Genomic DNA, 25,182 nt, shown 5'->3' with positions numbered 1-25,182 from the left:
GGAAGGGGATGCTCAGCTTGGCAAGAGCCATATTTGCTCCACAGGGTAGATCTGCTCTCCTCAACCTCGGTGGAAGACACCACCACAGCTCCCAGCAAGAGCCTCCCTGAGGGGCTCCTGGCGACAAATATGGGGCTTCTCCTGTGCCTTGTCCTCTGGAGTCCTCACTGCCCACCTGGAGCATGGAGCTAACCCAGCATAGCTGGTGGAGGGCTGAAGGATATTGGGAAAACACCGGGTTATTTACAGAAGGTTCTGGGGCAGTAGCTGGAAACCTTTAATAGAAACAGGATGAGTCAGTGCTGCTGGGGGGAGTGCAGAGGTGCCAGGGTGAGCTTGGGCTGCTCCACTTTACATTATCAGCCTTCCACTGGTATTCAGGAAGTGTCTATCACAGTATCATTACTCCATGATGTCTTGAAAATAAAAAAATGAAGTAGAGAACAGATATCCTTCTAGGAACATCTCACTACAGCTGGACCGCCCTCAGCTCATCCCAGAGCACTCATCACCTCCCTGCCTGGCCTTCCCTCTCCTCCTCAGGGAGTCTGTCAGACCTCCAGGGCTCTCTGTGTAGAGGCTGGTGGCTTCTTCCCAGTGACCCATCCCTGTCTCAGCTCTTTCCCAGCCTTCACAGAGCTCCTACTCTCTGCCATACTTTGTACTGCTTCCCCCGTCTGTGGTCATTTTCTCTCATCAGCTGAGACAGGATACTCTTTTCTTCCCAACATCCCAACTTCTGCCCATGCTTTCACCCCACAGTTATTCTGCTCCTCATTTTCAGAATCACTGTTTCCTTCCTTACCCTGCTCCTGGAACTCCTTCTGCCTCATCTTCAGGGTTACAAGTCACCACACTTCTTTCAGCTCTCTGTATCTCCATGCCCAGGCTACCAGCAGCCCTTGAAATGTAACTATCATCTGTATTAACAAATGGTATAGTTAAATTGTAAATTAATGGCTTCTTATAGGACCTGGAGTGCATCAGGCAGTTCCAGGAGATAACAAGTAGCCTATCTCAGCTCTCCCTTCCCTTAAATTGAGGAGGAGCCTTGAGTGTTTTAGCTTCTCAGATGCCTCTTTCATGCCCACCACTACCTATGCCAGTGCCTGCAGCACTGTCACAGCTGCAGGACATGCCCTCCAACCATGGAGAACACATGCAGGACACTGGTGACAGCTCCCACCTTCTGCTCCTGGGGCAGGCAAGAGCTTTGCAGATATGGAAGGGGAGAGAAGTCCATGGTAAAGGAGACTTCAGTCTCTTTTTCCCTAACCAGCCTCATCCCACTGATGATCCTGGGCCCTCCAGCACAGCTCTTGCACAGATACACTCTCCCAACCAGGAAGGTTGGGTAACAGCAGACTTAACAAATGCAGGAACCTCCACAGAGGAACTTCTTACTAAGGGACAGGCATGAGAGAAGCAGAAATAGCTACAGTGACTGTTTCATATCCTGTATCACTGGGGAGGCACTGAATCAATCAGGGAGCAGGGGCCAGGGCTGCTCTGTTCCATCACGAGACTGCACCACAAGTGGACTCCGGTGGAAATTCCACCATGCCTACGCAAGCCACTGCACAGACCTCTCACCCCATAAATTGAGGGGCTGCTGATGGTCTCAGCATCAGACAGCAAAGAGGCTTCCAAGCTACCCTTGCCTGCTCCAGCTCCAGCCACCACTTCTCCACTGACATGAAGGTGTCTGTGGTTGCCCTCGCCATCCTCATCGCTGCCTTCTGCCACCAGACCTCTGCTGCTCCACGTAAGTCCAGGCTCTCCCCACCCTTCCTAGGTGGGGACAGGAGAGATGTCGCTGCTGGGACAGCCCCTTCTGACAGCACTTCCACTCTGGGTCCCTCCCTCTGTCCCACCATCTTCTGGCAGGTGCTCCAGGGCTGCGGGACAGGCACAGCTCAAAGATCATTAGCATAAAAGTGAAAGGTCTTTTTTCCCTTTTTAGGGTAAAAGCACAACCATGCCTCCCACCTCTGCTATAGAGGTCAAATGTGGGCACCCTGAGGAAGGCTAGGGCTGGCCAGGTTTGGGCTGGGAGATGTTGCCTGCTGGCATGGGCTCTGTCAACGCCAGCTCAGAGTGAACCCAACAGGGAAAAAACTGAAGGAAGAAGAAAAAAGACCCCATCTTTTCTCTCCCTCTTCCACATCATCCCTAGACCCAAGGATGAGTGATCCCAGATCCCTGCCCTGTCCCTTGCCACTGCTCATGACTGTCTTTGCCCTTCACAGTTGGCTCTGACCCACCAACCTCCTGCTGTTTCTCCTACATCTCACGGCAGCTGCCCCGCAGCTTTGTGAAGGACTACTATGAAACCAACAGCCTGTGCTCCCAGCCTGCCATCGTGTAAGTCACTCCTCCGGGGCAGGGGTGCTTTTGGGCTGAGGAGCCAGGGAGGGAAAGGCCCCTTTTCCAAAGCCAGTGAAGGAAGGCTGGGGAAGACAAGAAATACAAGGTGATGCTCGGAGCACAGAAGCCCCACACTGGTCCTCCTCTACCCCTTTGCAGATAAAACTGGTGGCTGCTGGCTAGGATGAGCAAGGCATGGAGCTGCTCATCCTTGGGAGAGGCTGGGTTTGGGCAAGGCTCTTGTCCCAGCCCTGGAAGTGTCCAAGGCCAAGCTGGATGGGGCTTGAAACAACATGGCATAGTGGAAGGGGTGGAACTGGATAAGCTTTAAGGTATCTTTCCAAAAGATACCAGGTATCAGCCCAAACCATTCCATAGTTCCATGATTCTGTGATTCTCCATTCAGTGCTCTCCCACCAAAAACTGACCTCCATGCATCCCACAGGTTTATCACCAGGAAGGGCCGGGAAGTCTGTGCCAACCCCGAGGACAACTGGGTCCAGCAGTACGTGAATGAGCTGGAGTTAGACTGAGGTCCTGGACAGACCCAGCTGCTCCATTTCCCCCGCTGCTGGGATGGACAAACATGACCAGCTGGGATCCATTGGAAGTGCTTCAATGTCATTTAGAGCTAGCAGAGAAACTGAAAACATTCCAAAATCCAACTTAATATTGTGCTATTTAATTTTTTTATAGGGGAGGGACCAGGTGCAATTACTCCGAGATAAAAAATAATTTTATTTTATATATATATATATATATATATATTTGGTTCTTTTACCTGTAGACTCGGGTTATATTTTCTGTATTTAAGTAAGTACATTTTTGACATAAAATTCAATTCAGATGTCAATAAATAAATATTTTTGTAAGAATCTTCTGTGTTTGCCTCCATTACAATCCTTTGGGATTACAGTAGCTGAAATTATAATAGTGACAACAAGTTCTTTATTTCCTTTTCCACATTGGCAAAACTCCTATAAGCTTTCTGTAACTGAACATCCTGTTTTGCAAATAACAAGAAAAGCCATGAAAGAGGAGTCGTGAGAAGGGTAGAAATTACATTCAGGTAATTTGTCTCAAGCTTTTTATAAGGTATTTAATCTCCATTCATTATGACAACTGGAAGCTCATTAAATTCTGATGCTGGCTCCATTATAGCCAATCAAAATATTACCTTTAGGTAATTTAACACATTGTCTGTTTTAGGGAAAGCTTTCTGAGAGCTATAGCTAAAATGGCTCAGCTGTTTCCAGAGCTGAGGGTGAAAAAAATATGTTTCACTGCAAGTATTTTAGAATTATCTCATTAAGCTCTCATTTAGCTGGGACATGAAGCTTAGCAGGTATTTCCTCTCAGTAATACCTTGACTCCAAAACCTGCTTGTCTCTGGACATGCCTGTTCAGAGATGACCATACCAGACCCCAGCCCAGGGCAGGACCTGCCCCTGCAAGGAAATATCTCCCCATGTCTCCTTCTGGAGCTGAAAGAGATGGAGCCCACTTTAGTGAAGTTATTTCCCACATCCCTGATGGCATTTCCCACACCGCTGATGGTATTTGGAATGCTGTGATCTGCTCTGAACAGGCTCTGTTGGATCAGCAAGGAGGATTTGGGTTCATCCTGCCTGGCTCTCTGGTGCAGTCCACACAAAAATGCTCAGCTCACTCCACTGCATTTTCATACTGATTTGAGATTTCAAATATAAACACCTATGGGACACAGGGGAGCAGAGCAGGAGGCAGCTCGGGGGAGGCACGACCTTGAGCTGACACAGAGGGTGGATGGGGAGCAGGGAGAGGAGGCTCAGGTGGGGCTGGGAGGGATCAGGGGGAGTGCAAAGTGCCTTCCCAAGACATGGCACACAGTGGATGTCTGTGTGCCAGATCACACAGAAGCCAGAACCATGTGAGAATCCTGCGAGGACACTCACCAGGGCACTGAGGTTTTTCCCTAGTAGTGCCCCACTCATGGGGAGAAGCTGGTTGTGTTCCCAGGTCTCTGCCCATCAGTGACAAACCAGGGCAGCCACTCTCACAGAATGATGCATCCAGTCCCCTGTGGGTCCCTGACCCAGGAGATCACCAAGGGTTCTGCATTTCTACCCCCCAAAAAGGCACCAAGGAAAAAAAGGGGCCGGAGATTGCCTGAGAATTTGTCAGTGAAGGTGTAAATGTGGGAGCGGTCGCTTACGTTGTAGAAGGAGATCTCTCCTGCCTCATAGTCCAGGAAGATCCCAATGCGCCGGGGTCTCACGCTCAGGGTCAGGGGGCAGACGGGTACAGTCAGGGCCTCGTAGGTGCCCCCGTTTTGCAGCTGCAGCACCCAGTAGCCATTGTTGGGGGAGAAGAGGACAGAGCCTTTCCGGACAGCAGCCTCCCGGCACAGCCCCAGGCCCCACTCGGGCTTGTCTCCCACCTGCACCTCCCAGTAGTGGCGGCCCGAGAAGAAGCCCGGACTGCCCAGCACCACTGGGGCAGTGCCAAATCTCTTGGGGTTGTCGAAGAGGGACAGAAGCAGCTTCTTGCTCCCACGCCGGACACTCTTGCGGTCCTCAGAGACAGTGAGGTCTGGGTGCGCCGTCTCTGGGTCCAGAATCACGTCCACTGGAGAGAAAGAAGGGTGGAAGATGGACAAGACTTCAGGCATATGCAGGCATAGACACAAGCAGGTGCCTGTGACCTGGACGCTGGGCTCTCCCAAACCATTCCACATCATGCAATTATTTGCTTGTGGTTTTGCACAGCTCCCAGCACTTCCTGGCAGTGAGGAAGTGCAATACAGAAAATCAGACATGTCAAAATATTTGGTGTCAGGCTGCAGAGCCAGGGCAGAATGAGGGCAGTTCCACAGCTTCAGAAAGAGCCAACACTGAAAGCAAGAGGTCATGAACAACACGGTGCTTGAAACCCCTGAGGGACAATCTGGGCTTCAGGGTCCCCTCACAATCCATTCAAGACCACAACAAAGGTCTTCATGAAACCAGTCTGAACTCATCAGGGCACAAACTGGGAGCAGCTGGACAAAGCTTGTTAGAAAAACCTCCCTGTGCCCCAGGGTTCTGGGGGAAACCAGAGCTCAAATGTGCCAGGAGCTGTGCCCTCACCTTTGAACCTCTTCAGCATGTCCCTCATGCCCAGGCAGCGCTCAGGAATGCTGTAGTTTTCCTTCAGGGTCACAGACACACCCTTGGTGGATTGGAACTTTACCCCTTCACACCTGGGAAGAGAGGGATGCCCATGGGCTGTATTCAGAGCCTGCACCATGGCCCCTTTCTGGCTGGGAGGGGGGTTAATGCCCTTCTCTTGGCTCCATAGATCCAGTGCCTCCCCGGAGCTCTGGCTGGGAAGAGCACTACGGATAATTGCTTGCATATTGGCAATCCAAATGAGATCAGTGTTAAATGATACAGGGAGCAGCAGTGCCAGGTAGGGCAGGGCAGGGCAGGGCAGGGCAGGGCAGGGCAGGGCAGGGCAGGGCAGGGCAAGAAGGCAGGAAGGAAGGAAGGCACTGGGTAGCATGTCCCTTAGGAGGGGACACAGCTCACATGTCACAAGCCAGGCAAGACTGTCTCTGAGCTCCTGGAAAAAGAGGATGGAATCTCTGAGGGATTGTCTCAGTCCCTCCTGTGTCTACCCCAGGAGGACCAAAGCAGATGCTGGGCAGGGAGGATGGGGTAGTTGTTGTGGAACAGACACAAACATCTGCCTCAAAGCCTGGAGGCAGCTAGGACAGTAGGAGGAACAACCATGATGCCTGCTCGAAACAACCATGGGTACTTGCCAGGAATGATCATGGGTACCTACCAGGAATAATCAAGGAATGATCATGGGTACCTACCAGGAATAATCATGGCACCTACTGGGAAAAATCACCCACCTGGTCAAGATGCTTTTCATGTCCTAGAAAAAGACAAAAACAACTCTGGGTTTGTCTGGGCCAAGCCACCTACCCAGGTGACAAAGGCACCAGGGCTGAGTTAGTGGTGCTGGTGGCAAAGCCTGACCTTGAGCAGCCCATCAGCTGGCTGCTGGCTCTTCTCCTTTATCTCCAGGATCAGCTCCTCCAGCAAGCACTTCTCCTCCAATAGCCTGGCCAGGTTTTCGTTGATCAGAAGCAGAATCTGCTTTTCTTCCTCCTCCAGCTTCTGGAGCAGTAGCTTCTCCTCATCAGCCAGCAGCCGATGCAGCTTCCCAAACTCACTTACAATCCTCTCCCGCTTTTTCTTTACTGTCTCCTTGGGATAAGAAGATTCATGGGGTGAACGTTATCCAGGATGCTGAGTCGGATGCTCAGCATCCATGCCCAGCATCAGGCCATGCGAAAACACTGCATTTTTGTGATAAGTGCATGAATTTAAAAACCAGCAAATTTGTGCTTCCACCTCACTGGAGTTCCCACTTCACATCCTCAGTTTACCAGCAGCAGGACTTTGCCTGGGGCATTTCTGCTCAGCTGGACCCCAGATGTCTGGGATGTGTTGGGCTGCAAGGAGATGTTGGGGTAGGTTTTTATTACAACTCATACCTCCAGCCAAATCCAGGCTAATGAACTGCTTGGGCAGGTGGACAATGCTGGAAAAATCTCCAGTAAAGGGCAAGAGGTGGAAAAATCATAAAATCATGGAATGGTTTCAGTTGGAAGAGATCTTAGATACCATCTGCTTCCACACTCTGCCACAGGCAGGGATACCTTCCACTAGACCAGATTGCTCCAAGCCCAATCTAGGCTGGCCTTGGACACTTCTAGGGATGGGGTTGCCAAAACTTCTTCAGGCATCCTGTGTACCCTCAGCACCCTCACAAGGAGGAACTTCTATCTAATCTAAATCTCTCCTCTTTTAGTTTAAGACAGTTCCCTCATGTCCTGTCTCTATCTGCCATGTAAAGAAGCCATGGGGCTGTGGAAGGATGGAAAGGCAGAGCACAGAAGCTTCCCTGGGTCTTGCTAGAAGGTGAAGAGCCAGCAATTGGCAGGGTCTGCCAGTGCTTTAGAGTTTTTCACTTCATCCGTAGAAACTGTCTGGAAATCTGGAGCTGCAGAAAGACACTCTGAGGTGAGCTTGGGACAGGAAACCTCAGAAGAAGATAAAGGAAAGGAAGTTGAACTCCATTTTTTTTCCCATCCAAGTACAGCATTCCTCGGACCTGAGTCATGAAGATTTGATAAGCCAGGACAGCCTCTTCCCACCACCATACACAAGCGACTTTTTGCTTTTTTTTCTGCAACCAGAGAAAGCTGGAGGCAGCTGGGCCATAGCCCTGAGCCTTGACTCCAGTGGATCAGAGGACAGTGACATAGCTCTCACAATCTCTGTCCCTCTGCTCCAATGCGGACAGAGGGCTCATAGGTACAGCCTCAAAACCCACTGCCACTTGTCTGGACTGACACAGGCAAGGGAGCTGAGCGAAAAACTAGGGGAGTTCAGAGAAACCTGCCTTCCCTGCCAGAAGTGATTAACCATCATCTCAAATTCAGGGCTGGATAACTCATCCAGCATTTCATTTCCTTTTCTTCAGTTACTTTTACTTTCCAGCTTTCATCCCACAGGACTTGAAATGCAGCTGTGTGCTGGCATCTGCTCTTCCCAGAGCTGTCTGAAGTCAAGCAGAGGTGCAGTAATTAAGCTTTTTTTTTCTTATAAAAACACTTCTGATTCCTGTTGCTGTGGAGTAGAGCTCACCACACAGCTCATGCCTGGCTTGGAACTCAAGCACATGTAAAACAAAAGGCAATAAAAAATAGCCCATGTTTACTTGTTTAACCAGCATAAAGTCATCGTGATTCCAGGGAACCTGGCATACTGCTCCTTGCAAACTTTTTTATGGAGCCATACATGGTTACTGAGCCTGGCTTCCAGCATTGCTCCTACAAGTGACAGCAGGACACAGGGACACAGCCTGGAGAAAATGATAAATCTGTGTCCACACACAAGACTATTCAGGGTGGGATTTTTTTTTTAATCCTGATATCTCTGACGCTCATTCTTTAAGAATTAAGACAGGCACCTGCCTTGCACTCCTGGGTTTTCATCCTTTCTGCTGACTCACGCTTCTTGACCTCCTCCACTTCCTGTGAAAGGTTCTCCAGGGATTTCTGGAGTTTGACCTGGAAAGGGGAAAAATGGGCTCAGCTCACCCCAGCCTGCTGAGCACTGCAGGTTGGCTGGGTCCCCTCTCCCTGGGGGGAGACACTGACCCGGTGCCAGGCGGTGCCAGCACTGACACACAAACCAAGCAGCTGTGCTCTTCACTCCACTCGCAGTTAACCCTTCCCACGCACCTCAGGTTTCCCCTATGTTTTTCCTCACTATTAGGGTTCTGGAGACCAAAGTGGAGGGTGGCACTGCCAGGATCATAGCTGGGATGTGGCGTTTTGGTGCCAGCATCCTTCCATCGAGGCAAAAAATGTCCACAGGAATCCACCAGCTCAGCTTCTGCAGGGGTTGTGAATGGGCAGGGAGCCAGGCTGCCTCCCTGAGCTGGACGGACAGGGTTAGCCTGGGTCCATCAACAATTCGGAAGATAATGTGGTCCAGCCTTAACCCTGCAGCGAGGGCGGCTGGAGGGGGCCGTCACCGTCTGCAGCACCCCTTCTGCTTTCTCAGCGGTGCCACAGGGTGTGTTGGGGTGTGTATGGGGGGTATGCACACCCCATGCCGGAGTGCTGCGGGGCAGGACAGGGGTCCCGGTGTCCCACCCTCCCCTACCTTGTAGACGTGCACCGCCTCCTCGATGGGGTACACGGTGTGCGGGCGGTGCTGCACGGACTCCCGGCACACCACGCAGATGGGCTCCTCATCCTCCTCGCAGAACAGCTTCAGGCGCTCGTCGTGCTGGGGGCACAGGGGGACCCCCGGCTCCAGCTCGGGCCCCAGCTGCCGGATGCTCTCCACAATGTTGGCTAGCTGCCGGTTGGGTCTGAAGCCGCTGCGGTGGCAGGAGGCCCGGCACTGCGGGCAGGAGAAGGGCCCGTCGGCCCACAGCCCCTTGTCCTGGCAGTGCTTGGCGATGCAGCCCCGGCAAAAGTTGTGGCCGCAGTCGATGCTGACCGGCTCGTTCATGTACTCCAGGCAGATGGGGCAGGTGGCCTCCTCCTGCAGCCGCCCCAGGGCACCTGCCAGCGCCATGCTGGCCCGCTGCTCTCGACGGGCACTTGCCTCGCCCCTCGTCAGCCAGCAAAGGCGGGCTCGCAGGCAGGCACGGCTGGCACACCCCCACGGCGAGCAAGTACCGGCGGTGCCATGAAAGCCTGGAGGACGAGCCGGCCTTGCTGCCGGATAGCACCGGGCTCGGAGCCTCCGTGTTCCGGGGGGAGGAGCTGGCACCGGCCGGGACAGCTGCAGCCAGCCCCAAAGGCTGGGACTGCCTCCAGCCCGGCGGGGCAAAGCCGGAGAAAAACCCCGCGGGGAGAGCTGGACAGATTAGGTAGCACCAGAAATAACCCGTGGCCAGGGACAGCCCCTGGACGGTGGTGGAGGTGGGGTCGGGTTTGGTGTTGGCTGAGGTCAACAGACCGTGGAACCCCTTTGGCATCTGCCTGCTGCCCAAAGACGTTGGCCAAGGTCAGGGACCCCTCGCCACGCCAACAATTGTGCCAAAACATCCCCCGTGACATCCACCCACTGCAGAGAGCCAGGAGCTTGGGAATGTGCCGGGGGCAGGAGGGACAGGCAGGATAAGTGCTCTCCCATGCATTCACAGAGGGGCTGGGGGACAGCCAGGTGTCACCCCATCACCCACACACCCTCAAGTGTCAGCCCTGACCCCTTTCCAGCCACTGCTAAGCACCTCAGTCTCTGTGGAGCATCCCAAGAACTGCTGGGAGAAGTTGCAAGTTTTACTCCTTTTTATTATACAAAAATAATTTCAACACATTCAGTACAAAGGAGAATGAAAAGTTTCACTGAAAATGTCAAATAAATTAAGACTGCCTTTGCACAACCTTCAATAAAAGAGCTAAACACTGAGTTGGATACCCTGCCAAATTCCCAGGCAATGAGAAAATGGAATAGATCTCAGAGGTGTCCATGAGAGCAGGTCCTTGCAGAAGTGATGCTTGGAGAGAGAAGAGTATTGGCTAGGGAAGAAAAGGATGTGACTCTGCTCTTCAGTAGTCAGGAGGAGCTACACCAGGCCTCAGCCTAGTGGTCCCTTGCCATGGGCTCCAGGAGCAGGATGTTCCGAGTGAGGTGGAAGGTTGGAGAGGTCCAGATCACAAGGATACCACTGTCCTTTGTCTAGTGCCCTCCTTTGATCTTCCTTTCCTCCATCTCTATTCAGTAATGATGTAATTTCTTCAATTATTAATCACCTCACTGTAATAGTGGCTGAATCAAACCCATTAAACCTCCCTTGGGAGCTGCTCCAAGGAAGGAGGCAGGTTTCCAGAAAGTACATTAAGGAGAATTCACACAGGCAGTTGAGACAAGCCACAGTGGGAGGAATGGCCTTGCTGCTCTGTGCATTTCCTATCAGCTGGGATTTGGTATCTAATGCACAGGGACTGGGAAGGCCCATGATGCAAACAGCCTGTCACACACCCTGCTGGGCAGCTCCAGGAGGGTCCTGGTGTGGCAATTATTTCAGCTGAAAAGTCACAAAAGAGAGTTATGCTGGGAGAATTGCTTATACAAGAGGTCCTGACAGCCCACATCCTAAACAGCTGCCCCATCACCCCAGCAGTGTTTTGCACAGTTCCTCCCCACCTGGAGCAAAGTCACTGATTTGTTATGATCTGCTTTTAAGCTGGCATGACCCCAGCACGGCCCAATTGCCATATCTGGGTATTCAGGTTTCAGTCCCTTCACAAAAAAAGTAATTTCTCCCAATACTGCAGAAATGTTACAAGTGAGAAATTCGCCTCTGGAATAGGATGGTATTCCTGGTCAAAATTACAGGAGTCAGCAATTCACCAGGTTGAGAGAATCCTGGAATGATTTGGGTTGGAAGAAACCTTAAAGCTCATCCTGTCACTGAAACAGCAGGAAAAACAAAACCTCTCCAACAATTTTTAGTGTTAGAGAACTCAAGCATTACTTTATTCTGGCCAGGATGTGCAACAGAAGTCATTTCATCCACACACTGCCTGGGTTGTGCAAAAAAAAAATCACTCCATCACACATGTCTCTTTTCTAGCTTTTTCACATACTTATACAGTCAAAACACAGAGAACTTCATTGGTTCAATGTTTATTGGTCCCAAGTCACACAGTTCTCACTATTTGGTTCGCTGTTGGCTATTGATCCCGTCACTTTCGATGCTAATCAGGTTCTCATTCTTCTCTTATGATCTTTTCCCAGACCAGGTGTCTCTGACACACCAGGAAGGATGTTCAGGTGTTGATGTTTGTTAATGGTCACTTATCTCTTGTGCATCCTCTGGCAACTCCCAATCCATTGAGAAGTTAAGCTCATCATACCTTGCCCAAGAAACAGTCTCTTGAAAAGAAACTTCCATTCCCTTCCCTCTGGGCAAAGATGAACAAAACCCCTGACTAAAGTTAGTTTAAAATTTTAGAAGTTGTATCATTTCCAATAATCCTGTTCTACCCCCTGCCATGGGCAGAGACACCTTCCACCTGACCAGGCTGCTCCAAGCCCCGTGCAATGTGGCCTGGATAACTCCCAGGGATGGAGCAGCCACAGCTTCTCTGGGCAACCTGTGCCATGGGTTCAACCACCCTTACAGTCAAGAATTCCTTCCCGATATCCAGTCTAACCCTACACAAACCTCTGATCAGAGTGACGGGACCAGAGACACAGGCTCAGATCAGGTTATGCTAAAGCAGTCCAGTTGTTCAGGGGAAGCAAAATCCTTCTCTCACATCTCCTATCTCCTTTTTCAGACACCTGTAACCACATTTTGCCCCTCTGCCAATGCTACAGCCTTCTTTCTGTACTCTGCCAGCTGTGCCTGCAGCATCCTCTTCCAGAGCTCCCACCCACGGCCTGGATCCCACAAACGAAATGCCCCACACAACCTCTCCGCAGGCTACCGGGGCCCTGCTCGCGCTGACCGACGGCGGAGCCGCCTCCCCACCCCTACCCAGGAGGGCTGGGGAGCCCTGAGCTACCCGGTGCGCCAAGCACCGCCTGCCAAGGGGGCCGGGCTGCGCCTGAGGCGGGCAGCAGGGAGGGGGCAATGGTGCCGTGGCACGTCCGTGGTCGCACTCTGGGCTCGGCTGAGGGGCTGCAGCCTCGCAGGCCGCACGGACGACCTGTAAGGACCCCTGCGGACCAGGATGGCTCAGCCGCGGCTCAGAACCGTTCGACAGCGGTTCCTCGGGCCCGGCGGACCCCGCGGCGGAGCCCCGTGCACGGCCGAGCCCTGGTCGGAGAGGCCCGAGCACGGCCCGATGCCCGGGCGGCCCCGGCATCACCGGCATCCCCACCGCCGCCAGGGGACGCCACGCCCCACAGCGGTGACGGGCGGGGCGGGACACCCAAGTGTGAGCGGGAGGGTCGCGGGCCAATTACAGCAGGAAACGGCGCTCGGGAGGCCGGTGCCAAGGGAGCGGTCATTACAGGCGGGGCAGGGGGCCGAGGACTCTTGGGGGCGGGAGCTAGCCTTGACTGACGTCCAGACGAACCAGTGATCTTGGTGGGTGCTACGCAGGGGCTGGGCCTCCCAGCCGCTCCTCCCAGGGCTATGCCGGGAGCCAATGAGAATGAGAAGCCGAGCAGGTGGGCGGAGCTTCGGGTGGAAGGCATCAGCCCGAGGGGCGTGGCCCGCCGTGAGTGGCAGATGGGCGGGCCAATGGCGCGGGGCGCGCGCGGCGGCGGCGCTGCGCGGGGCGACGGGGCCGGGGCGGTGGCGGGCCCGGGGCGGCCATGGAGCGCGTGAGCAGCACTATGAAGCAGGTGTCCAATCCGCTGCCCAAGGTGCTGAGCCGGCGGGCGGGCGGCGGCGGCCTGGAGGCGGAGCGGGAGAGCTTCGAGCGCGCCCAGGTGCGGGCGGGACAGGACGGGGCGGGGTATACGAACGGCGGGGAAGGGAAGGTGCCAGCTGAGGAGATGGGGCCAGGCTGGGGCGTGCTCCGATGGGAACCGCCCGACAGGTACCTAGAGTGGTGCAGCGTGGCGCGGCTGTGCCGAACGAGCGGGATTATCCAAAGTGGGCGAAGGTTATTTGAGTGGGCGGGGTCATCCCAGGTGAGCCGGGGACGGGGACAGCTCGAGTTGCCCCGCAGGTAGGTTTTGGCACAAGGGGCGGAACTCGGCAGGGTGGGCATGGCCGCTCCAGGCGAACTGGGTTGGCGGCAGTGGGCGGGGCTGCGCCAGGTATGGGGAGACTGACGGGGCTGGCCCCACCCACCCCGGAGGGCAGTGGGTCACCATGGGGGACAGGGATGGGGACTCCCCGGCGCCCCTGCCTGGAGCTGAAGCCAGCCCTGGAGGAACTCCCGGGGACATCAGAGTGCAGTGGCACCCGGGATGCCGCTGCCCAGAAGTGGCTGCTCAGCCTGGCCTCTAACCTGCCAGGTCTTCAAGCCCAAACACAGCCAGGCATCATGCCCAGGACAGTGGCACCCTGTCCTTGGAACCACCCTGGGCACACATAGCCCGTGTCTCTACTGGCTGGAGGGAACATGGAGTGGCTCTTTGGCCAGTGGAGTCGGTCACCCCACTGGGTTCTGCTCCCCTATCACTCAGAGGCATCAGGTGTGGAAAGGGCACGGGACAGGGTCTGTCCCTGCGGGTGGCTCCCGGGAAGAAGCACCGATATGTTGAAAAGCAGACAGAATTTGCATCTCAACAGCATCCAGAGTATCTGGATGGGGCCCTTCACTCAGGTTTTAGGTGATGGATTAATGTCCAGCACAGAGGAAAGGTGGCAGCCAAGCTGGAGGGGCAGCAGGGGTACTTTGGTGGAAAAAAAGCTGTTGATTTGGGGAAAGGATGTGCTTGGAGCAGCTGGGAATATGCCTGGACAAGGCATGGGGAGGGTGAAGAGGGCGGGATGGCAGCAGAGGGAGCTGGGGACAGCTTGGCCCTGCTCCATGTCCAGGGATGGAAAGTACCAGTAAAGCAGAGCTGTCCAGACCTACTGCAGGAGAGGAAGGGAAACTGTGGCTGAAGCAAGGGTAAAAATGGGACCAGTGGGAGCAGACTTGGATGAGCTCAGAGCGGGAACAACACACAGGAGATGACTTAGGGATGGAAATAAACACCAAGGATCAGGTCTGGGGGGGCTTTTGCAGGAAGAAAACCCACCAGGGTGTGAAGTTGGATGCAGGATCATGTGCACGGCTCTACTCACCTTCCCGCTCAGGTTACCTCAGACATCAATTATTTACTCATACTGCTAAAGGTAGGAGAACCTTCTGACCCCTTGTCAGCAACAGTCCCATGGGCCTGGAGTTCCCACAGGCTCCCCAGGACTCACGGTTTCCTGGGGAGGGCTGAGTGGAGAGGGCAGTGGAGCAGCACCCACTCCCCACATCACTATGAGCTGGATTTCATCTTCCTTACCTGATTTCCAGACTAATGGCACAGCATGGCCCTGTCTGAGTTTTCCTTCTTCTGTGCTTCAGCTCCATGCAATTCCCTTTCTCACTCATTTTTTTCTCCATTCTTTATTTTTCGTTTTTGAATAATTCTCTCTCTCCAATTTAGAGAACTTGCCAGGCACCCATGAAGTCTTGATCATGCAGCTTTTGTCCAACTTCTTCTTTCTGCAGTTGTTTTTTTTTTTTAGAGAAACTTTGTGGGTTTGGGGTTTTTTCTTTTTGAAAGTGACTTCTTTTAAGAAAAGTTTCATCTGTTAAATGGCTTTAAATTGAAACATTTCCCTGTGTTTCGGCATGTACAGACTCCTTCGCCTCCCCTCCAAGCCTGCCTGTCTCAGGGCAGCAACAAATGCATCACAAACCCTGTTTTGGGCTAAGAGCTCAAACAGGCAGAAAGTACATTTAAATGGGCCTTTAGGGAGCCTGAAGAACACCTGCTTGGGTTGGCAGTACCCAATTTCTATGGCCGGAGCTCAGTTTGGAAGAACAAGAGCACCCTACGAAGCTGTGGTGGTGGTGGGACACCCTAGTAGTGGGGAGGTCTAGTGGTGGGATGCTCCTGTGGTGGTGGAATGTTTCGGTGGTGGTGGTAAACTGGTGATAGAATGGTTCCATGGTGGTGGGATGATCTTATGATGGTGGGATATTCTAGTGGTAGAAAGCTTCCGTGGTGGTCATTACATTGTATAACAACTCTGCTCTGACAACATCCATCCATCTGTTGGCTTGGAGACATACAGTTATAAATTTCCTGGTGGCCTCTCTTCTGCTCCTACAGTTGTTCAAGTGTCTCAATTTTCCTGGGAATGCAAATGTGGGAAACCTGAGGACATGCCCAGGCATGGTGTTCCTTTCGTGCTGCCTGTTGGGCAACAGCAGCTGAGGGAGAACAAGACACAGCCAAGGGCTCCTCCTTTCCTTTCTTGTCAGTGCTGATAATTTTCATAGGAAGTTGAGCAACAGGGACACCAAATCCTGCAGTTCTGCTGCCATCAGGATGAGCTGGATGCAGCCCTGCCATGGGAGTGTTGCAATGACTGTTCCCTCTTTGCTGGTGTTTCATGTGGTGATTCAACAGTCATCACCTCAACCTTGGCACAAATCTTTGGGCACAGCAAAGGTCACCAAGAGAGGAGAAAAAATACCACAAGTGAAAATCCTGCCATATTTTAAGATAAATGTTTGTGTTTCACATGGTGTTTGATGTTTGCGTCCCCTTCAAATTCTCCTGGTTGGATTAAGGGGCATGTCCTGGACATGTCCTTCCTTCTACAGGGAAGGTCTTCTTTGTTTAGGTTAGGTTAGACTTGGGATCTTCCCTCCTTGGGACCTTCCCTCCTTCTTCCTCTTTCCATGCTGTAATTGTCCACCGCAGACATCCTTGTGCCATGATGGAGCCAAGGAGTGAAATTCCTTCTGTGCTTGACTAGTTGGCAAAGACTGGATATTCAACAGTCGCATGAGCTGAAGTGTTGAGGGTGAAAACGGAGTTAGAAAGACACAGGACTTCAGTGGGGCAGGGATGATGCTTCAGGGGTGATGTCTGCTCTCTGTCAGGCTCTCCTGTTTCTTCACTCATGTTTTGGACTGCCATAGGATATTTCCCTTCATTCCCAGCAGGTTTATGGCCAGCAGGTCATAAGTGCAGGTGCAACTGCAGACTCACAGAGGTAGTGTGTGAGATTCCCAAGCAAAGCAGCAGCTCACTCCTGGAAGGCTGGAGGTGTGGAAAGATCTCCTTCCTGATACAGCTCAGCTCTTCCTGCACCAACCTGTTCCTTCTTTTTGTAAACCCATCACTGGAGAGATGCTTGGACATCAAAACTGAGGGAAGTGCCCTTGAAGTTGCAGCAGGACATGCCCTGAGCTTCAGTCCTTGTCCCTGCCGTGCAGGTTTTCGGTGGAAGGGAGGCAGCACGTCGTGGTGGTGTGTTCTCATCTCCTGGGCTGCAAAGTCACCAAATAACTCTCTTGTGTCTCCCATCCTGAGCATTGTTCCAGTGCCTGGCTGTGCTCCATCATGAGCCGTAATGTCCCACACCACTGCAGGCTCTCCTGTTCTGAGTCCTGCTATGTCCCAGGGATGAGGACATGGAGTGGAGACAGTGCCTGGGGCTGGGAGGAGCTAGAGAAATTCCATATTTGTTTCCCAGTGCTCATGATTGCAGGGGCTTTATACCAGAAGATGTGGCTGCATGGTCCCTGTGCCGTTGGGACAATTCCAAGGGTAATCCATCCTGACAAGGGCGAGGGCTGGGACAAGACACTTCTTTAAAATTCCTGCAGGAAATCTAAAACATCTTGCATTTTAGGTTCTTTTGATGCAGGTTTTTCTAGAAAACTCAGGGAGTAGCAAAGGGAAACGGGGATCACTTGGGCTGCCCAGAGCCGCCACTACCTCTGGCACATTTACACACTGGGTCCTTAGGACTGTCTGCAGCAATAAAAGCAGTTTATGACTCAGTAATTACCCTGCAAAGACATATTTGCAGCAGAAGGTGATTGCTGATCTGGCTGCATCTCCACTCCTGCCATCAGAGTCCCCAGGGTAGTGCTGGGGATGTCAGACCCTCCTGGGAAGGGTTTCCCAGTGGGAAGGTGTGGCATTTTCATGTCATGCAGAACTCTGAATGCAGCTGATGCCATATCTCCTCAGGAAGGTTTTAATGTCCCTAATATCCATGAGCCATCCCACAGGGGCTGCAAAGCTGTTTTGCGTCCTGCCTTGCTGCTGGAGGAGTCTTCTCCAAAACCAGGTACAGAGAGATGGTGCAAAAGAAAGAGAAAAGTATCAGGTGCAAATGAAATGTTTGGGGTTTTTTTCCTCACTGTCAGTTAATAAATCTGTTTGATATGTGAGCCAAACTTTTTCACAGCCAAATGCAGGTTAAAAGCAGCTTTGTGCCCATCCTGTCCCTGTAATGGGCTGTTGTCACCTCTGGGCCACCATCACAACCCCATTAACACAATGAATCCTTTCCTCCCATCATTTTTATATTTGGGAATATTGTCCTGTATCTCCCAGACACAGCAACCCAGCTGGTTTCAGACCAGACCCAGCTCAGTCTTACTTGCAGTCGTAAAGGAAATACCATTTACTACTGAAAAAAAAATTTTGTAGTTCAGATGCTGCAGCCACCAGCAGCTTTGCCAAGAACTTTAGTTCTTACACAGGAAATGAGGCTCCTTTCAAAGCACCAGAGTGGGGCTATATATAAGCAGCCTCTCCAAAGAGATATTTAAAGAAACATATTGACACTAGCAAGAACAGGAAAAAATAGCTCTTGGCTGTGGGGAGCAAGGGCTGATGGCAGCTGAGCCCATCCTGGGGGAGTAGGTGATACAGGGTGATTCATGGCCCTTTCATCTCTAGGAAAAGGACTTCCTGGGTTTTGTGCTGTGTGAACCCCCATGCTTTCAGTGTCCTGGCTTTTACTGGGAACTAGAGGTGCTGGGGATTGAATTCAGCTTCAGCAGTGAAGAAATGAGTCATCTCATCTCTTTTCAGAGAGTCCCTCTTAGAAACTTATTTCCATCCCTAGGGAAAGAAAATAGTTTGTCTTGTACCAGATATGGGGCTGCTTTTCTCATTAGTGCATACAGGGATGGAGGGGTTTAGGAGTTTTTTTCTAGATATAGAAATATCTATTTTAAATGCAGAAATATCTGAAATATTTTTTTAATGGGGGGGATGGACTTCAGAAGGAGCTGAGCCTCAGGAGGATGAATAGATTTGGTGCTGAAAGTACTGCCACCGGGTTCAGGAGCTTCTGTAGCTGGGAGAACATGATGGTTTTGGACCACCAAGTGACAAGGGGGAACCTTGCCCTGAATTGCACCAGAGGCTGAGTGGGAAGACAGGGATGCTGAGGGATGTTGCTGCCCCAAAAACCCCTTTCCTTCTCACTCAATGTGTACTTCCCCACCAAGGATGTCCTGTGCTGAGGGGTGCAGGGGGGTTCTTGCCCTCTGAAATTTGTCCGGTTTAACTCCATCCATCTGCAGAGCTGAGGAGAAACAGCCAGAAAGGCAGGGTTTTTACTAAATTCTCCATCAGAGCACTCTGGATTGAGTGTGGTCCCCTCTGCTGACACCGGCTGTGACCCAAGTCCAGCAAAAACAGTGGGAAAGGGTATATGGGATGTGGGCACCTGTCATGAGGAGGGGGTGACTCATCCCAGCTTTGCTTTTCCAGAAGAAAAAACCTCTGGGCAGGGTCTGGAGCTGCAAGAGGGACAATTTAAGCTGAAAGATTGAGAATCCAAGGATGGGGAGAAGGTGCCCATTGCAGCCCATTGCATCATCCCATGTATGTGACATGCAGCCAGGATAAACATCACCTGCTCCAGCACTGTCTGGCACATGACACTGTGGAGTGAGCCCCAGCACCTGGATTCTGTGCCCATCCTCATCCCATCACCCACTGCTGGTTCTGTACCCTCAGAACCTGGGACAGAGGGTGAGCAGCTGGGGGTCATACCAGCAGCATGAGGGCTGGAGGGAGGGCTGGATCCTAACCCTCCTCCCTGCTACCAGCTTGGCTGATTTATTTTGCACAGTCACCAAAGGAGAAAACTTCCTGGGGACAGCCTGTTCCCTGGATGACAGCAGAAACACATAGCACAGCCAGTGTTTTAGCCCGGATGTGTGAGTCCAGCCCATGGCTGGACTAATTATTCATTGTGTGCGGTTCCGGGCTAATCACAGGGCAAGGTAAATTATCCCAGTCCACAGCAGAAAGGTGAATTATTTTCTCAAAGGCATACACAGACACTGAATAGTTTGCTATGGACTCACCAAGAGAGTTGGGTTGGAAGGCAGCTGTAAAGCTTAGCTTGTTCCACTTCCTGCCACAGGCAGGGACTCCTTCCACTAGACCAGGTTGCTTCAAGCCCTGTCCAGCCTGGCTTTGGACAGTTCCAGGAATTAAAGTGGAGCTGTTGGAGCGAGTCCAGAGGAGACCCATGGTGGGGCCTCCCATACATTTCGTAATGCTTCCAGTAGGCACAGGCATGTTTTCCACACCCAGAGCTGGGTTTCATGCTCTTAGGGCCCCTCCAGCCTCAGTGCTGGGGCTGGCCAGAGCACGACAATGCAACCCTTCTCCTTGGGCTGGGTGAACCCAAGGCTATGCTGGCAGCGCTCCAGCCAGTGGTGTTTATTTCCACACAAGGAAATGAGGAAAACCAAATATTTATATCTCAGGAAGAAAATTTGCAGCCTTTTGCATGGAATCTTGCCTTCTATTCCCTCGTCAATCATCTCAGACAAGCAGCAATAACACATGAAACACAGTTTCCTTTATGTGCTGGATTTTTTTCCACCTCGGGCTCCACCCTCGTCACAGCAGAGATCCCTGCTGCAGCCCTGCTGTCTCCCCAGGCCCTTCTCACACCTAAGGAGCATGCAGAGTGCAGTTGGTCTCAGCCAGGCAAAGTTACAGAGCTTCTGTGGGAGTATCACCTGTGGCAGAAGCAGCCACAAGCACTGGAGAGGTATTGGATGCTGAAGCAGGGACTGTTAAAAGAGCATATGGAAAGCTTGAACTCACACAGCAGAGAATCCTGAAATGGTTTGGGTTGAAAGGAACTTTAAGGACCATCTCACTCTACCCCTTGCCATGGGCAGGGACACCTTCCACTAGACCAGGTTGCTTCTCCAAGCTCTACCCAGCCTCACCACACTCACAGGGAAGAATTTCTTCCCAATATCCCATCTAACCCTGCCCTCTGGTGTATTCCGTGGGACTGTGGGATTGATGTATTGCCAACAGGGATGGATTGAACAAGGAGCTAAAAATACCAAATGATCGATAATGGCACCATGAACCTGGGTTTTTTTGGTTTTTTGGGGTTTTTTTGTTGGTTTTTTTTTTAAGAAAATCTCTATATTGACAGCTCAACCAAGTGGCTTCCTGTAAAGGCAGGAGGGATAATGGAGCTTGGCTCCCTGCCCACACACTGTGCTGGCAGCGGCTTCACCTGCACCCCTCTGTCCATGGGGAATGACGTGGTCTGCCCTGGGAGCCCTTCATGGATCTCCTGCCTGGGGTGATGTGGAAGGGCTGCTCTCCTCCCTGCTTTCCATGCTGGTCCAGTTGTGGTGAGCAGCTAGGGGAGCTTGGTGCTGAAATAACCCCTGGGCTGCGCCCTCCTGCCTGCTCCATGCCGGCACAGCCCTGGGGCAGCCGCCAGCCCTGGCCCCGTGCCTACTTCATCCTGATCTGCTTTTTCCTCTCATTTTCACATGTCCAGTTATCTGCAGCATTACAAGGATTTGAAAATGGCCTTGAGCTTATTAAGCACTGCTCCCAAGAGGATATTTTTCCTAAATCAAGATTTGCAAAGGTATTTGGGCATTAGCCAGCCAGGGGGATTTCCAGAAGTGTTGGAGCAACCAAACACCCTTTAAATCTGCCTCCATGCAGTGCAGGGTTGGGGCTGGAAGTAGCTGGTTCACAAGGACTTTGACCATTTGTGGACAATTTTTACATCACCAGTGTCAGCATGAGGGTTTCCCAAAGGCTGATCATCGATGGATCTCTGGAAAATCACAGTGGGTTGGGATCAGCCCTGAGGGTTTTGGCTGTACCGCAGTGTCTGAGTCCAGAGAAACTCATTGTACCTCCTGCCAGCTCCTGCCAGTGCTGTTCCATCCCTGTATCCTGACTAATCCATGATGTGGTGCCGGCAGTGGGGAAGGTGTCTGGTGCAGGTCTTGGCTCTGTTTTGGAAAGACATGGAGCAGTGCAGGAAAGCCAATCCCTGTTACAGCATTCTAACATCCCACTCAGTAGGGAAAAAAGCCATTGCCATCAATGTGGTGACAGCAAGGTGGGTTTTTCCTCTAAGTCCCACTATCCCAAACACTCCCGGTGCCCAGCATTCACCCTCTGCTCCTAAAATGCAAGCTCCTCACACAGCCAGTGCTCGGTCATCCAGCTCCAGGGACCAGACACCAAACCCAGCCTAACCCAGCCTCTTCAGCACATCCCCCAAGGGAGTCCCCCAGGGCTGGAAAGCTGCTGGAAAGAACTGAAACCTGAAAAAACAGACAATAAATTGTTTTCTAAGTGGTTGGTGGTTTTCCCAGTGAACCTGCTATTCTCCCTAGAGCTCTGAAAATCCCAGGATCCTGGAGCTCCCATATCAGAACACTGCTTCAGCAGCATTAGGCAGGTGTAAGCCATGGAACAGGATTAGTTTATTGTGAGCTGGGGAGGTGGGTTTAAACTGCTGGTACACTGGAGAAGCTGGGAAAAAATACTATTCTCTGAGGAAAGTGAATTTAGGAATCTGAATCCAAGGAGTTGGTTGAGAGCACAGCCCTGATTTGGTTCCTTCCCTTGGGGAAGACTTGGGAAATACAGAGAGATCAAGAAGGAGCAACAGATATTATTAGTCATCCAGGAAGGAGGTGGCTGCAGGGGAAGAGGGTTTTTAGTGGAGTATTTTTAGACCTGGTAAAATGAGCATAAGGAGAGGAAAAAAGAGGGAAGGAGACCTTTGAAAGGCATGTAAATGCTCCCTGGAGCAGTTTGGCCCGGGCTTCCCACTCTCCTCCTGAGCAGCAGCTCAGGCAGAGATTTGCTCTAACAGAAATCAGATGTAAAAGCAGTAAGTTTCCAAGGAGCTTCTCCGGGCTGCAATGACAAAAGGCCACACTTGCTGAGACATTTTACCGTAATTCCCATCATTTTAATGGGAGGCGATTGCTGAAATAGAGTTTAAAAGCTGCTTGCAGAGCCTCCGGCAGGTGGGGGAGGATGCTGAACGTCTCTTCTTTTTTCATACATCGTGATCCAGACCACACACACCATCCTGGAAGCTGGCAGGAGAGTCACGGAGCCACAGGAGGGTGGAGGGTGGACAAAAAAGGACTTGGAGTGAAGCATCCAAGAAGATTCACTACAGCCAGGGGGAGAAGAGGGATCTGCACCTCTCCAGATGAGACCATGGGATGATGAATGAAGGCCCTCAGGAGACAGGGGCAAGCAAGGAGCTATTTCCCCCCCTGGTTCTCTAGGGAAGCAGCCCTCACTTTGCCTTCCCTATTCCCTGTGGGAAAGGCTCCTTCCTACCCCAGTGGAGGCAGTGCCTGGGATGAAGCATGCGGGTTTGCACATCTGACTGGGATACTCTGTTTATCCCCTGTTCTTCATGGGAGCCCCTGGGAATAACCCAAGGGCATCCTGGAACCAGGAATGCCTCTTCACCCTTGTGTCCTCACAGTGATGCAGTGAACTACAGCAAGGAAGGGAAGAGCATGAAATTTCCCTTCCACCTCAGTGGATCCCTGAAGTGGTAGGATTTGTCCCCATATGCTGCACCAGCCTTTCTTGAGCCCTGGATTGGATGGGTGCTGTCATTCTCAGTGCTTCCAGCTTTCCTGGTCTCTCTGGAACTGGGATTTCCCTTTGCTCCGAGGACCCTCCCAAAATTGCTTTTAAGTTAATTTCCATATTTTCTGCACGAGCCGTCTTGGCTCTGATTCTTGCCCCATGGCTGAAGCTTCCCCCATGCTCTGAAGCCAGGTGGATTTGGAGCTCTCTGCCTTTGCCCCAAGTGATTCTTGGTGGTGTTCAAACTCTGGGCTTTGCCAGCTGGAGCAGCTCAGCCATGAGGAGCCACACTGCAGCTGTGGCCTCAAATACTTGGATGTTCCAGCTCTGCAGGAGACCCTGGATACCTTCCCCCTGAGCTGAGCACTTTGTTCAGGGGGGAGCTGGTTTGAAAACACGATTTAGAAAAATAAGTTTAATTATGATGAGCTGATTTTAATTTGGGGGATTGAATAGGGATGCTGGGAGCACAAAGCCTGTGACTGGGGGTTGGGCAGTCTGGCATGGCTGCACACGGGTGCAGTGTTATTACAGCATGTCACCAGTAACAGAAAAAGTGGATGTATCCTGTTTATTATTTTAGAGGCTAGTTTCCATGCAGGTGGCATTGTAGAGAAAGTCACATCCATCTTGTGCATGTGGGACGGACTGGGTTTCGTCCAGATCCTCTTTGGCTTTGGCTGTGCTCTTTGCATACCTGTCTTAAGGTCTCTTCATGCAAATGAGCCATTAATACTTGATGACCAAGTGCTAATTGCAGCACTGTGGCCTCTGGAAGCTGTGGCTTGGCTGCCTGGTGACTCTGGAGATAGTGCCCTGGAAATTCTGGACTGTACCCCTGGGATATCCTGGGGCAGCAGGCAGCAGCAGTCATGGCATGGAGTTCAGAGCAATGCTAAACCCAGCTAAGGGGGAACTAATTTAAGATGGGGGAAACACTAGGCTGGGGGTGGACTGCACACTGAGGATCCAAGCTCTCACTTTTCATGTCAAGAACATGGCTGAGAGTCGCTCCCTGAGGAGCTTCACTGTGGGGAGGGCACAAAACCTGGCCCCATGATGGCACCTTTGACAGGAGCAGGTACCCTCAATAGGGGCAGATGCCAGCCCCGGTAGCAGAGCACTGATCTGTGCTCATTCCCAGGCTCCAAGCAGTATCCAGACTCTGTTCCTGAAGGAATTTGGCTGCTGCTTGAAACCATCTAGTCTAGCAGAACACATTAAGTCCAGCAAAAAACCTGGTGAGCTGTGTGCTCCGAGACAAGAGTGCTGCCAAGTGCTGCTCTGTCCATCTGTCTGTCCATCCCAGGGATCTCACAGGGGCTTTAACAACCACCTGAGGAAAACACAACCTGGATTTGGCTGTAAAAATTCCCCCAAGGCTGGGATGAACTGGATGGTAGCAGCACTGGGTGTTGAGAGAGTGCAGGGATGGCAGCACTCTGTCCCCTCAGGGATGTGGGATCCTCTTTGTCTCATTAAGAGGCCAAGTCACCATCCCAGAGTAAGTGGTTGAGCCGTGACTAGACTGCCATAATCCTGAGGGATTACTGTGTTGGCTGGGCTGGCCCTGCAGCAGCACTTTGTTCTTCGGGCTCTGAAGCATCTCCTCTTTGGCTGGCAAGCCAAGGACCTGGGCAGTGCTTTGAGGTTGCTTTTAGCAAATTCACTGAGTGATAGAAGAATTGTTTGGGTTTCTTTTGTGCCTCCCATCAGAAAATGTTCCTTGAGCACAAGGAGGGCCTGGGAAAAACCTAAATCCTCCTGCCTGGATGCTTTTTTTTCCCTTGGCAGGGTGGTCATGGTGGTCAGTGAGCCGTGCCTGCCTGCTCGTGGGACAGGCTCAGGCCAGAGGCTTGTTACCATGCTGGTTTAATTGCTTTTGTTGCTGGAACCAAGATGCCAGCAGCTGAGTGGGCTCTGGAGCAAGGGAACCCTGGGCAGGTCCCAGACAGACCCCAGG

General features: G+C 52.1%; 3 protein-coding genes across 12 annotated transcripts in view; 2 read left to right on the top strand and 1 right to left on the bottom strand.

Annotated features, from left to right (window-relative positions):
• The first annotated feature begins 1,691 nt into the window (after positions 1–1,691).
• LOC111937615 (C-C motif chemokine 4 homolog) lies at positions 1,692–3,025 on the top strand. The gene is made up of 3 exons (XM_023939012.2): positions 1,692–1,765; positions 2,250–2,364; positions 2,813–3,025. Exons 1-3 carry the CDS (start codon positions 1,696–1,698, stop codon positions 2,898–2,900), a joined length of 273 nt encoding a protein of 90 aa, XP_023794780.1. The 5' UTR covers positions 1,692–1,695; the 3' UTR covers positions 2,901–3,025.
• A 60-nt stretch (positions 3,026–3,085) lies between these two features.
• TRIM50 (tripartite motif containing 50) lies at positions 3,086–9,703 on the bottom strand. The gene is made up of 6 exons (XM_023939011.2): positions 9,078–9,703; positions 8,381–8,476; positions 6,375–6,605; positions 6,248–6,270; positions 5,475–5,587; positions 3,086–4,974 (listed from the first exon to the last, which is right to left on the bottom strand). The coding sequence occupies exons 1-6, from the start codon at positions 9,495–9,497 to the stop codon at positions 4,403–4,405; spliced, it is 1,455 nt and encodes a 484-aa protein (XP_023794779.1). The 5' UTR covers positions 9,498–9,703; the 3' UTR covers positions 3,086–4,402.
• Positions 9,704–13,162: 3,459 nt separating this feature from the next.
• HIP1 (huntingtin interacting protein 1) overlaps positions 13,163–25,182 on the top strand; it is a 34,933-nt gene continuing 22,913 nt past the window's right edge. For 8 of the 10 annotated variants that reach the window (XM_086859422.1, XM_086859420.1, XM_086859416.1 and 5 more), the window contains exon 1: positions 13,163–13,316. In XM_086859422.1, coding sequence (XP_086715548.1) covers positions 13,200–13,316 — 117 coding nt within the window. In that variant the 5' untranslated portion in view covers positions 13,163–13,199. Of the gene's footprint in view, positions 13,317–14,492; positions 14,680–25,182 lie in introns of those variants that run through there. The other 2 variants (XM_086859417.1, XM_086859419.1) reach the window with 2 other exon arrangements.

This window comes from Cyanistes caeruleus, chromosome 21, assembly GCF_971803275.1.
Source record: "Cyanistes caeruleus chromosome 21, bCyaCae1.hap1.1, whole genome shotgun sequence".
Taxonomy (NCBI): Eukaryota; Metazoa; Chordata; class Aves; order Passeriformes; family Paridae; genus Cyanistes; species Cyanistes caeruleus.
This window is presented reverse-complemented; position numbering and strand designations above follow the sequence as displayed.

What these genes read in the sequence shown, in the direction of transcription:
- TRIM50 (XM_023939011.2), bottom strand. Translation starts at nt 9,497, where the DNA reads ATGGCGCTGGCAGGTGCCCTGGGGCGGCTGCAGGAGGAGGCCACCTGC. An exon ending in ATGAAAAGCATCTTGACCAG is followed by an intron (nt 5,588 to 6,247) that starts GTGGGTGATTTT and finishes CTCTCTTCCCAG; the next exon opens with GTGTGAAGGGGTAAAGTTCC. An exon ending in CATGCTGAAGAGGTTCAAAG is followed by an intron (nt 4,975 to 5,474) that starts GTGAGGGCACAG and finishes CTTTCTCTCCAG; the next exon opens with TGGACGTGATTCTGGACCCA.
- LOC111937615 (XM_023939012.2), top strand. Translation starts at nt 1,696, where the DNA reads ATGAAGGTGTCTGTGGTTGCCCTCGCCATCCTCATCGCTGCCTTCTGC. An exon ending in CCAGACCTCTGCTGCTCCAC is followed by an intron (nt 1,766 to 2,249) that starts GTAAGTCCAGGC and finishes TGCCCTTCACAG; the next exon opens with TTGGCTCTGACCCACCAACC. An exon ending in TGCTCCCAGCCTGCCATCGT is followed by an intron (nt 2,365 to 2,812) that starts GTAAGTCACTCC and finishes TGCATCCCACAG; the next exon opens with GTTTATCACCAGGAAGGGCC.